The sequence below is a fragment of the Clytia hemisphaerica genome, unplaced genomic scaffold (assembly GCF_902728285.1).
Source record: "Clytia hemisphaerica strain Z4C2 unplaced genomic scaffold, Clytia hemisphaerica genome assembly, whole genome shotgun sequence".
Taxonomy (NCBI): Eukaryota; Metazoa; Cnidaria; class Hydrozoa; order Leptothecata; family Clytiidae; genus Clytia; species Clytia hemisphaerica.
This window is the reverse complement of record NW_027103699.1, coordinates 687,325-701,048: the sequence shown is the minus strand read 5'-3', so window position 1 is coordinate 701,048 and position 13,724 is coordinate 687,325. Positions and strand designations below refer to the sequence as shown.

Below are 13,724 nucleotides of genomic sequence, written 5' to 3'. Positions count from 1 at the left end.
TATATAAGTGACATGGGAGAGCTTTTCGAGTATTTTAGCTATTTTAGTTGATACTATGTACCCCTCAATATATCCTACTTTTGCTACATTTCTAAACAAAAAAACAGACATTAGCTTTAACTAGTCCGACAATGATTTACGTTTAATAAGATCAGATGATAAGTCTTCCTTGCATTGGAATATGATGCATAAAAACAACGATGATAAAAACAACCTTTCATTGTTATTCTAGACTCCTTTTAGTCACTACTGTTGTCATTTTTGGATGTCGGTATGATTCATCATAAAATCTCCCTTTGTACAAGCTTACTACAAAATAAAAAGAAAAAAATGAAATAATGCAACCAGAGGTACCAAAACAGATCTAGCATGAATCGAATAATTATTGGTGTGATCACATGAACCATAGACCACGAAGGACGCGTATATGCGTCCAAAAGAAGCCAATATACTGAGTCTCAGACTTGCGGCTATAGCTCCTGACCAATTGATTTAAAGGGCATAAACTGAATGCTTTTAGAAAGAGTATAAATATAACTCTCCAATGGTACCAAAACCATCTTCTAAATCAAAAGCTACAAGCTTTTATAGCACTTTAAAGTTTTGAGTTTCATCGTCCTTAGTTTTAAAAAAAAAGTTAGAAAATTTCAACTTTTTCAAAAAAAAAAACAAACAGCGCGGTTACCTTATTGGCCAAAACTTAGTCTGACTTAATTTTAGTCGGCCTTAATTATTAGTCGGTCCTAATTTTAGTCACCTCGTCAAAATTTAGTCACTAAAGGCCGACTAATAATTAAGACCGACTAAAACTTTGGGCCATTTCCCAAATTTTTAGTCGGCTCAAGTTTTAATCGGCCAAAATTTTTAGTCGGCCCTAATTTTAGTCACGAAGCCAAAATTTAGTCACTTAGGGCCGACTAAGTTTTGGCCGATAAGGTAAGCGACTCTTATCCGTTAAAGTTGCGCCGCTTTATTCAATAATATGAATTATACGACTTTGCTACAATGTGTCAAAAACTAAAATACTATGACATGCCACTAACACTCGCATTACGCTCAATAAGTTCGCTTAGCATAGTTATTTCCAAACTAATCCCACGGCTCTGATAACATGGATAAACTCTGCGCACTGGATCGCATAATTAATCTAATGCACTGCAAAAGTTAAAATTTTTATACGAAAGATTTCCCAAAAACTAGGAAATAAATATATAGTATGGTAAATAATTACACTGGTTACTTATAACCTGTTAAAAGGGTTTAAAAAGATTCTAAATATAGATAACCGATTAATCGACTCCGAATCGACACAACGCAGTAAAGACTTATTATATTCTTTGAACTCGCAGATTGACTGTCAATACATTCACACGCAAAAATCATATTTTGTCAGTAGATGATTAGAAAAAGTTTTAAAGCACAGCAAGAGTAAGGTCAAATAAACCCTCCCTCGACTGGATAACAGAATGACTTATTAATAGAACTAACTGAGAAACATAAACATCAATTTTTCCGATTCGTCATTCGCACGAAAAACACAAAGGACTTCGTTCTCGATACGACTGTTATGGGTATTGACTTATCTTTGCTAATAAAACAACCCCCCCCTAAAATTAGAAATTATTTTATTACTATGGCAGTATTCTATTTCTCGATTAAAGTTATATCGAAGTTAGGAAAACATTTTCTTACTTTTGCTGACGCTATTATGTAAAATTCCAGTCTCGGTTTTATGGAGATTAACAGGTACTATATTATATTTCAAGTGAAGAACCAAAACACAATATAAAGCTCCCAGTCTGTCCTACTTTAGACCCGCGCAGTAGCAGGGTGTGCACCTGAATTACCGGCCCAAGACCTGCGGAACTTTGCGATTTTTGAGACTTGCTTTTTTGGAAAAAGAGGCCCCATGGAAAAGTACTTCAAATTGATGATCTTCTAATGAATGTGTTCTACTAGTTATTTAGAACTTTTTAGGCCGATAAGTCAGGTCTGGGGCCACTATAAATTCTAAAATCATGGCAAAAAAGCAAGTCTCAAAAGTCGCAAAGTTTCCCAGGTCTTGGGCCGCTAAATCAGGGCTTGGCCCGCTTACGGAAAAAAAATTTGCGTCGGAGTTGGATAAGTTGTAAAAAAGATTGATTGAAAAGAGGACGATTGAGGTCATCACTATTTTTGAGAGCGTTACCACCTCGATAATGAGAAGCATATTAGCATTAGGAAACTCTCAAAAACGACTCAGTATTTTCGCACGGGAAAATGGTTTTTATAACCCACTTTCAAAATAAAATCTTTCGCAAAACTCATGACGTCACAAAACATTAGAACAATCAATAAATCAAAACAGGCCTCTTTATTAACCCTGGACTCACATCCTAAAACGAAGGTCTCAGTTTTCACCACCACGGCACGGAATATCTTTTTATAGTGAGTGTGAGCATTATGTATATTAAAGATGTGTATTTTAAATGAAAGCTAAGTTGTAAACATAAAGGCCAGTTAACTGTGAGGGACAACATTGAAGGTTCACTTTTTATAACAGAGAGCGCCTTTAGTTCATAGTATAAAGTTTTATTTTTACCTGATTCATTTTTTAACTAATCCTCAAATGTTGGCATAAATGTTGTATTAAATTTATTGGTGTCGTTGTACTTTTTAAAACGATATGGATGGTCAGAAATTGAAAGACTTACTACAGTGTGCTTATTGCTTGGAAAGACTCGACGAAAAGAGCAAAGTGCTACCCTGTCAACACACATTTTGTACGAAATGCTTGAATATTATTGTGGAAAATAAAGGACATTTACATTGCCCAGAATGCAAGAGCGATTTTAGGAATACAAACATTGATGAATTACCAAAGAATATGTTATTATTGAGGATATTAGAAACTTTGAAAAATACAAACAATAAATTAAGAGGTTGTAGCGATAAACTTACTGAGGGACAAGATGAGATTCCAAGTGTACCAAAACATGAGAACCCAAAACCAAAAGACGCAGTTAAAAGAATCTCTGCTAAGGTATATATAATCTTTTTGCTTTGTCTAGACAACTTAGACGTCTAAGTTAGTTGACTGCTTGAGACTGGCCTTTGGCAGTTAGTCACACTAGGAAATTAAGCTTTCAGAAAAAACAACATCAGTCATCTACAGGATACATTTCAACAACAAGGATGAGAGTTACCTGAATCAAGTTTGCAAGACAATATTAATTAAAACTTGAAAGTTGGAAACAAAATAAAACGTGCAACAGCCAAAATCAACCAACCAAAATTTGTCATTCAATTCCCGAGACAGCGCTTCGATTTTTAATGCCTTGTTTATACGCTAAAGTAAAAATAATTCCGCACATGTAAATGGGTCATTGTTTGAGGTCCGGCAAAATTTCCGGGAGATAGCCTATCCGGTGGTGCGCGGATCTAGGTGGGTTCCGCCTCCCCCGTAGATCTTTTTCTTGGGAAGTTGATCTTCAAATTAGTTTTCGAGGTTGGCTTGGCTCAAAATTTTTCATCTATGACTCAAATTTTAGGCAATTTCTCAAAATTTTTGAAAATGTTAATTTAATTAAAAAGCGCCGGGTTATTTTTTCACGAATCCCTTTAGAAGTTTTGCGGCGCATATTTTTGCTTGAGAGTTAAGTAAAAGATATAGCGCTTTCGCAGCATTAATCTTTGATACGCATTTTGGCGGGACGCTAGTGTGACTAACTGTTTGGAATCCTAGAATACATCCATCCTTTTAAAGCACAAGATTGTCGATGTACGTGCAGGTGTAGCCTTTGCTGCCTTACTCAGTTCTTCTCCAGTAGATCCCTTTTAACCAGCCTAGCTTTGCATGCACACAAATGACAGTGAATGGGCCATTCCAGAAAATTTTCGGAATCGACTGGAGACGACATACATTTTTAAATTTTTTCTAGCCTCAGAAATATTTTTTTTCCAGTGATGGTTGGAAATTCTGATGAAAATCTATGTGCTTTTGCAAAATGTGTTGGAAATTCCACTCTTTTAAATACCAAACAGAAATTCAATTGCCTTGGAAATTCATACATTTTCTTCTCTCGCCTTGGAAATTTTGAAAACTTTTGCCCTCGGAAATGCCATGTCGTCCGCCTCCCTGTTACAGACAAATTCTGGAATGGTCCAATAATAGCTGTTTAGGAGATTGCACTACCAGTTCTGCTTGATGTTTTACTCTTTTTCCTTTGATTTCTATGGTTATGACAAAATTTCACAATAAGTGCATTTTGTGATTTCGATTTTCATATAAAAAAATGTCTGTTGGTTTTTTAGATTTAGATTTCAGATTTTTCAAAAGGACCTGCTACTGTACAGTATATAATTTTCGAAAAATGCAAAGATTTGATATTTGTAAAAATGTTCCAAATTTTATATTTTTGAATGTGGCCAAAATTAATCAACTTAGTTAGAATAAAAGCTTTGTGTGCTAGATGGGTAAATACACCTTGACTTTTGGAGCTCATGTCCTAAGACGCATAAAAAAGGACCTAATTTGAGAAAAAAACGATAATTTTTTGTGAATTAAGGGGGGTTGAAAATGAGCTAGGGAAAACTCATAATTTCTTTTAATTTTTAAAACTAATTCAGAAATTTAGTTATTATAACAGTAGGGAAAAAAATATAAAAAGAAATAGCGTATACAGCTAAGTTACAACTATTTTCTGTCATTAAATTATGCCCTTAAAAGATGGGAGAAAATTTGACAAAAATTGATCCAGTAAATGAAGATTGTTAAAGGAGGATAACATTGGTAAGAAGGGTTCCATAGTCTCTGATATATATATCGGATGTTCTCTTGAAAAAAAGTTGAATATAAGGCAGATGGTTATTTTTGTACACTAGGCATACAAATTTTGAAATTTAGTTCATCTTTTTGGTTGAGTTTCTCATTATCTTTATTTAAAAATTTCATCTCCTTTTGATCAAAGATAATATTTGAAAAAAATTCAATTCATATGAGATAAATTTACATTTGAAATAGAAAATTTTCTTCATTTACATTTTCTTTTCATTGTTTACAATCTTCAGATGGTACCAATTGGCACCTTCTCTCAAATTTTCTTTTTGACAAAAGCTCATGTAAAATTTATAGGTAAATAATGAATTATCAGAGTTTTTCATCAGCTCTCATCAATTTCATCATTGGGAAGGCTTTAATTTCTTATTAGAATAATAAACCATTCAAAACTGACCGTCAGAAACCACCTACTGTAATCTTAAACTCCACCATCTTTTAATTTTGCACCCTTTAGTATTCCTAATTATCATCACAGGAAACTTACAGTCTTCTCAAAGAGGTGTTTTTTTCAAAAATTGTTGATTTTGATACCTAGTCTACAGGCGTTGAATCTTAGTATGTATATAACGTTTCTTGAAAACAAAAGACCTTTATAACAATACACGAATTTATAACGGAGTGTGTGTATGTGACGTTTCCTGTTTCTTCTTTTCAACATTGCAGAACGTTTTTCAGGAAAGCATGTTGATATTGTTTAATTACTTCTCATCCCTTTTCTTGTCACAAGCATTTCTTGATGTGTTTGTATTGTTGACAGGAAAACAGCTTTTTGAAGGTATTTTCATGTTTGCGATCGAGCTTTGAAATTCTATCTGTAGCTGCTTGTAACTAACTTGTGATATAACTGTTTGACACGAGCATTCATTTTTCCCAAAAACCTCTCTTGATGATAAATATTGTTTCGTTTTATGTACATATCTTGGACTTAAGGAAGGTTTTTTTTACCTCAAATCAGCTTACATTTCAAAAAAGTTGTTTGTAATTTTCTATTCCAAACTGTGAAAACTTGATTTTTAAGTCGGAGAAGTCCCTCCTACAAAGGATATTTTTTGTACATTTTGAAATATTTTTTAAAGATTTCCAACAGTTTCTCATTAATCATGTTTTGAAACTTCAAAAGATATCCCCTTTTGATAGATGTCAAGTTTGAACCTTGTTTAAAAAAAAGGTTGATAGCTCTTGTAGATATATTATACCCACTAGAAGTGGGCTTAGTTCAAAAGCCTTTATATTAAAAGTTGACCGATTTTCACACAGTATCAATTTCCAACTTTCAGTGAGTGGGCTTTCAGTACTTCAGACTTCCCTTTAAATGAGCCTTGAATATCCGTCGTTATAATGGTGTTTTTACCAAATATTAAAAAAAAATTTTGTTACTCAAGTATTTCTTGAATATAATGATTTCCTTAGCAAACGGGCTTTCACTGTTTCAACATCGTGAACAGAAAACAAAAAAGAGGATCTTATTAATTTCATTTGACATTTTTTGCATTTCATTAATCTTGTTTTCATATTTTGAACGTAATGACTTTAATTTTGTCTCTTTTCTTTTCTTTGCAGAGCAAATATCAAGCTCAAATCAATCAGCCGTGCGCTCGCGGATTGCATAATTTCATTTCCAACGAAGAAGGGTAAGTGCCAAAAAAAACCTCCACGGGAGAGCTCATACCTTACCTCATTTTGATTGACCTTTCCATATAGGAGATACTCCATCATAGATCCCTACCAAATTTTTTGAATCTTTAACGGGGTTGTGTAACCAACACTTCATTAGCAGCTTCTTGATGGTTAAGCTTTATAATATTTCTTGTTCAAAAAAATGGATTATGAAAACTTATAGGTCCTTTATAGGTGTTAAAACCTCTTAGTGTTCAAGTTTGTAACGTTCGAAGCCTTCATCAATATTACATATATAATACAAAAGTTTAGAACGACCGTTAGGCACTCGGTGTCTTTTCAACGACCTATTTATTGTGATGTTGGTCATAAATTCTGACACGTCAGGTCGAACTGAACATTTAGTGCGAAAAGTTATCATAATTTTCCCCGTTACAAATCAAAAGGCTAAATTTTGCAATTAGTGAAAAAACTGATCTTTTTGTAAAAGCCAAAAATTCAAAATTTGTCAGTTGCAAAAATCAAGTTGAAAATTGGAATCAAATTCTAAGTAATTTGGTAAACTGATTTGTGTCGTATTTTTATAGAGATCTACCGTTTAAGAAAGGAGATGTTATCTCTTTGGCACACGAAATCGATACTAATTGGTATGAAGGATTCCTCGGTAATAAGCGTGGATCCATACCCAAAAACTTTCTAGAGGTAACTTTTTAAACTTGTTTTAAAGTTATTGGTTCTTGTCATTTATACGGCTTTATTTGTATTTTTGATGATCCGCGTTGTGTACGTTATGAAGTTGAAACCATAGCGCCGAAACCTCATTTGTATAATTTTGAGAGAAACCTCTTTACAAATATTGTAATTTGGAGTAATTAAAGTTCTCTATTGAAACCGCGAATTTTGAGAATATCGAAACAGACTATGCATGAAAGAATATTGTGTTTTTCCACTAATGTAATACTTTGTATATTGCGTTTTGAACTTGTCTACTTTGGGTTTAAAAAACATATTGATCTGATCGTTACATCATCTGACCCCTAATTTTATTTTATTAATAGACACTGGTGCCTTTGCCAAAAATAGAAGATACAAAAGTGGAGAATCCTTTTGCCAAGGCTTTATATAGTTATGAAAACAAGGAGGAACCTGAGCTCATCTCATTTCGTGAGGTATGTTACTTTTACCGTCATCGTTATTTTGATGATTATTTTTGTGTTGTTTTTGTTTGGATAAAAACCCCTTTTCTCATGGTGTTAAGTTACAGCACGTTTTAAGAAAATAAATAGACATTGGTTACAAAAAATGCACAAATTTGGAATGAGAATGTAAGTTGAATACCAAGCCAGACGAACAGAATCAAAAATCAGATTTCGAATTTGTACAAAAATACCTTTAAAAAGAGGAAATCGACAAAATGTCAAGACCTAAAAATTTCGATTCTGCTCTAAAAACTAGAGAAACTTTATTTTAAATACGAACATGAGTATGCTCTGTTGCGTGTATTTCATCATTTTCAAGAGTCGAACCCATGGAAACTGTCATTTCGTAATTAAAACGAGTTGATGACGGTCGTGATAAGAATTTTGGCATTGAAAACGATACTCGTAAATCAAATTTCTTCAAATTACTACTATGTCCACATTTTTTTCTACCTCATCTTGAATATTTGTGGGGTTATCGCTTCAAAATGAAGCTATGTCCAATTTTCATTGATATCTATGACATTAAATAAGTGTGTACTGTACGTACTGTATTCTATTGGGCCTTCTTTCGATTTCAAATATTTTATAACAGTCTTATTTGCCAGAAAATCTGCCAATTTCAGGTTTCAGTTTGCAACAACAAAGCGATATTTGAAAGCGTTCTTGAAATATTTAAATGATTGCTCTGCTAATCTTTTTTATTTAGTGTATTCACTTTCGATTTGAAACACTAATCTCTTCTCTCTTTTCTTTCATGAACCCTTATAATTATTGACTATCATTTCCCTCTCTTTTTATAGGGTGATATAATTGGTGTTATCAAGAAGGTCGATAATAATTGGTTCGGTGGTATTTTAGGCGGACAATATGGCATCTTTCCAGTTAATTTCGTCCAGGTATGTTAGAAATCCTTAGTCTAAGCAAAAGACCGTGTAATGGGATTCAAGTATGATCGTAGCACAAGGACTACAAACAAACCTTCAGTTTTCGATCAAAGATCCTGAGATGAAAGTTTGAGCATACTAGAGAATGTTTATACAAACTGAATTAGTTTAGCTTGTTACAACCTCTTTTGTTGCTTAATAAATGACACATTCACGAAATCTCGTGCGTTAGATTTCGAATCAGTCTCATGTCGTGTTTTTCCACTTTGAACCTTTCATAAAGCATACTTCAAACAAGGTTGTTTAGGCTTTCATCAGAATTTGATTAGCACTAATCAAGTTTCCATGCCTACTTGACGATAACAGATTTATTTAATATAAAAAGTCCCTGCTTTTGTTGTTTTCAGTTCTTAATACCCCCTATTCTTTAAGAAGGGATAATTCTAAGAGTTGAAGAGGAGCTTTTCTCTTGCAAGAACGTCACTGATGTACATTAAGCCCTTCGAAGCTTATTTGCACAAATCTCATTATTGAGAACGTTACTTTGAGCGCCAAAACGACCACTAGAAGTTATTACTCTCACGTATTACCTGAAAATAAAACCATTATTTTCTTTATCCCCGTTAGCTCAACAAAGCGGCTAAAGAGATTATGTCCGGTGATCAAAGTAGCTCAGCTACGAGCAGCTCTGATGAAGAGAATGAATCATCACGTAAAAAGACGTCACGTGGTCGACGAGTTTCCCGCCAAAAAGCTGCGTCCACCTCTGAACCTAATGCCCAGTCCTCTTGCGTGAGGCGTGATCGTGGTGCGAGCACCTCTAACGATCCGGTCACAAAACGACACACGATCCACGTTGAGAACCCCGACGAGCAACTGCGTCAATCACGAAGGGCATTGAATTTGAGTGAAGATTTTGAACCTCAAGAACGGACGAGGGCAATGTCTCAAGGAAGACGCGTAAACTATGAATGCCAACAATCGGTAAAGATTTTATGATTATTTGATTATTTTTGTCAAAAATATTGTCCCCGATACTTACCCCAAGGTGTGCGATAGTTTATTTAGCTTAACAAGACATTATTAACTTGTCTTTTCTTTTATGTAACAGGTACCCAGAACCTTGGCAAGTACTGTTTTATTATCGCGCGCTTTACGGCGCTCTGACGAGAGGCTGGGAATCAACACTTCTTCAGGCTTAACACCTACAGTATCTATGACGACAAGTATTCCAAGAGCAACTGAGGGAATCACCCGTTCCTTATCGACATCACCTTCCAATAGCATTCCCAATGCAATCGGTACCGGAGAAATGCACACTGCCCTTTTCACGTATTCCCCAGCTAGAGATGACGAGCTAGCTTTGATCCAAGGAGATCAATACTCTGTTATTGAAAAGCACCTTGATGGATGGTTCAAGGGAGTTCACGTGCGCTCGCAACAATGTGGTGTTTTCCCTGGAAACTACGTTAAGCCTAGCAGGTATGTTTTATAATACTTTTATAATACAATATTACAGTTTGTTTTTATATTCTCCACGGAAAAAAAACATATTTTCCCATCTCAAGCTGTTATGGAACCTATTTTTGAATAATCACTCCTCCTTAATCCTCGTCTGTGGCTAAACTTTCTTTTCATCCAAGTCAATGTAATCGTCTTCAAGTCCGGATGTAATAGATTATCATATCTCGTTGAACAAGGTGGCAAAATGAAGCTAACACATTGTTAAAGTCGCCACCTCTTCCCTCTTTCTATCTTACAACTAAGAAATGAAAATTGAATTTTCTTCAAAATAAGGAGATTAATAAGTCTACTCCGATGTCTGCTTCGTTGGCGACAATGTTACGAGTCTAGCGTAATCCTGTTTTTCCGTGAAACCCGAGTATATTTATCAATTAATCCTACCTCTCTGTCTCCTTTTTCTTTAGTCAAGTCAGTCAACAGATGCTACGCAGTATTGGTACTCACCCTTCCAGAGCGGTGATTGGATATGGGTCAAACCCTTCTTCTCCAAATGTACCTGCTTCCAGTGGTCCAGCTTTCAATTTTCCGCCTACGCGAATGGATGTGGGTGAAGATAGCAGCAGTAATAGTAATGGTGCTACTTCATCATCGATTTCCGCGTACGGAGAAAACAGCAGCCCGAAAACTAGTGGGGTAAGATTTAAGATCATCTCTAATATTCTATTGATGACATAAAGGCTTCTTGGTTCAAGATTAAAATCAGTCAGAACCGTACTTTTTTTGTCGTGTCCGTTTGAAACAAAGGGGACAGTCTATAAACAAAATAGGTTGCATGATTCAAAATCACTTGTAAATAACGAGCTGTTACAAATTACTGTAACGTATCGCCATCTTGTCACCTCATTCAATAAGCCGTTATCTCTTTGTTGTTTTTATAGATGTCAGGTTTCATGAAGATTTTCAAGAAAAACAAAACCAAACGCCAAACGCTTCCCGCGCCCACCACACCACAACAACCACCCTCCTATTACCAGTAAGTGTAAATGCATCTTTTGGATTTTGTAATATAAATCAGCTTAAATAGCAAATACCAGCTTCAACCCAGATTTTTAAGTATGTTTCCTATTTGTTTTCTATCTCTATGCTTACTTTCAAAGATGGATGAACAAAGGTGTCAACTTCCTTTAACTTCATTTTTTACAGCTCTTCCATGCCGGGACCGATTGCTCGCCCCAGTCCCAACGTGCCAGCTGAGCCACCACCACCTTATACACCTTCACCACTCATTCCTCAAACTGTGAGTATTCCCTTTTCAAAAGTCTAACTTTTTAATTGTATCAGGAATCAGACTCGAAATCCAACCACTAACCAGGCTATGTTGGGTAAAAGAAAAGTAAAGGAATTCCAAATCCAATTGCTTGAAAGAGGCCTTTTAGGAAGGCTCAGAGTTTCTTAGGGAAGTTAAATGCGCCTTTGAAATTCACAAAAGATGGGAGAATAAATTTGACAGTTCTTATTCTCTCTAAATAGTTGTACGGAATCACGTATTGCATTCTAAACGGAAACACAGAGCCATTTTCTGTAATAGTGGATCTGATTTTCATTTAAAATCTCATTACCCTAATAGCGTATTATAACAGTCTGATCAGTTTTATTGCTTTCATATCCAATCAAAGTTAATCCTTATGACTAAGAAGTAGTGTCTATAATGGCTCTTATTCGATCTAATTATTCCTGCTCATTATTCATTTTTATGTTTTCTTTGCTTGACATCCGCTTCCGGGAGGAGATATTTTTCCATCAGACATGATTTTCCTTTGATCTCCAATTTTGTTCATTCTAGAGGTTTTTGATCGTTTAATTTTGACCCGTTTTCTTCCTTTATCTACAGGCATTGTCAACCAGAACAAACGACTCTGTTATTAATACTTCAGTACCAAGCACTAGTATTGAAAAGTAAGTCTAATAATTCTTTTTCGAATAATCTCGGACTGTTTTTGCGAGATCTTTTTCACTGGAGTCAATAACAGTCTTTATTCAAATTTTAAAGTCTACACTATCTGTCCATTATATGTCCAACTCACTTTATTCTAATTAGCATTCCCATGTAGTCGCTGTTACCAAATAGTTACTTCTGCTCAGTTTTATAATTAAACATTTGTTTTTCTTTTTACTTCAGATTCCGTGCAATAGCAACCTACCCAGCCCTTCACGAGAATGAACTCTCCCTACGTGTCGGTGATCTCATCTTTGTCACCAAGAAACACATCGATGGATGGTACACCGGAAAGTCGCAGAGAACTGGAACAACCGGGGTATTTCCGTCAACATTTGTCATACCAAATTGATGAAGTTTCAAAGCGAGAGGCGAGTGTATCGTTCAAGAATTCTTAATTTAAAAAAATCGAAAATGAATTGGGCTTACAGTTTTTAAAGAGCTATTTTTCAACTCTATGAGTTGTGTTTGTTATAATTTTCTTTTGTCGAATATATAATTCACCTGGAATAGAAAATGATAGATGGGGCAGATCTGAGGTATGCATTTAAATGAGGCTTTTTGGGAAGTCGTTATTAAACCACTTGTTTGACAATTCTTGATAGAGTCATTAAATTTCAAACGTGAATTACATTTTAATGTCTGGCTATTATCTTTTCTATTCCAAAGTAAAAAAAAAAAATACTAAGCCAAAATTTCATCTGAATTTCAGCTGAATTGGTTGAAAAATATATATTTTGAGATAATCTTTCTTCTTTTTAAAATATTTCTGTTAACTGGAAAACCTATTATACATATGACATTTTTCAGCATTTTACGCTGGCAGCAACCATTTTATTTAGGAGAAGTCTTTTTTTTTTCTCCATGGTATTTTTTATATATTTTCTCTTATTCGCGTTTCAAGCGAGTTTTTAACGCGCTTTTCAGTTCATTTCCCTAACTTGATCTTTTGGGAATTCAGGTCGCGAGCTTATGACTAAAGGCCCCTTGCAAACTACAACGAAGACTTCCTTAGTTTTAGGAATACACTGTGTAAGCTGGCCCTTACACGTGTATTTTGGTCAGTGTATGTTTGCAGAGCCTTAATCCTAATTCGCAATTTTGACAGAAAAAGAACATCTTTTTTTCAGCCGTTTTAGGGATACTCTAGGATACTGTCTCAAATGGGAGGTTGGTTACGAATAGCCTAGTAACATACATTCTCTGAGATTGTATCTTTGGGTCCCTACCTTTTTATGTTAGAAAATATACCAATTATCATAATGATACCTTTTTTGTAAATATGAAGATAAGAATAGAGTTTAAAATGTATAGTATATAAATGAATCAGCTACATAGTTTTTTATATGGTCTAGGAATCTTTTAAAAAGCTACTTTTTTAAATGGAAGAATAGCTAAGAATTGAAACAAAATTTGTCATCATTTAGAATTAATCCAATCACTGCCTAGTTTGATTCACAAACCTCTATAGATATATCTATATTATGAAATTTATATTTGTCTCAATTCTAATGAAGATATGAAGTTTTAGCTGTTATGGGACAATATCCAGTTCGCCGAATTGGAAACTTTTGTTCCAATCAAATCAAATCAATGTTCCATCAAGCTAAATAAAACCTGACAAATCTTGAAATCTCTGTTTGTCAGCTTTGGAAGATAAATCTACACGTGGCACTGTGAGTTCTAAACTTTGGTTTTTCAGACAAAACATAGACATGAATTGGATTACTAACTCACCACCA

The 13,724-nt window shown here is 34.6% G+C and overlaps 1 protein-coding gene across 1 annotated transcript; it reads left to right on the top strand.

Moving 5' to 3' along the window:
* Positions 1–2,477: 2,477 nt before the first annotated feature.
* Positions 2,478–13,394, top strand: LOC136803948 (E3 ubiquitin-protein ligase SH3RF1-like). Its single transcript, XM_067060674.1, has 12 exons — positions 2,478–3,022; positions 6,380–6,450; positions 7,024–7,138; positions 7,495–7,605; positions 8,439–8,534; positions 9,150–9,506; positions 9,634–10,004; positions 10,451–10,679; positions 10,925–11,019; positions 11,190–11,283; positions 11,878–11,942; positions 12,166–13,394. Exons 1-12 carry the CDS (start codon positions 2,666–2,668, stop codon positions 12,332–12,334), a joined length of 2,130 nt encoding a protein of 709 aa, XP_066916775.1. The 5' UTR covers positions 2,478–2,665; the 3' UTR covers positions 12,335–13,394.
* Positions 13,395–13,724: the final 330 nt, after the last annotated feature.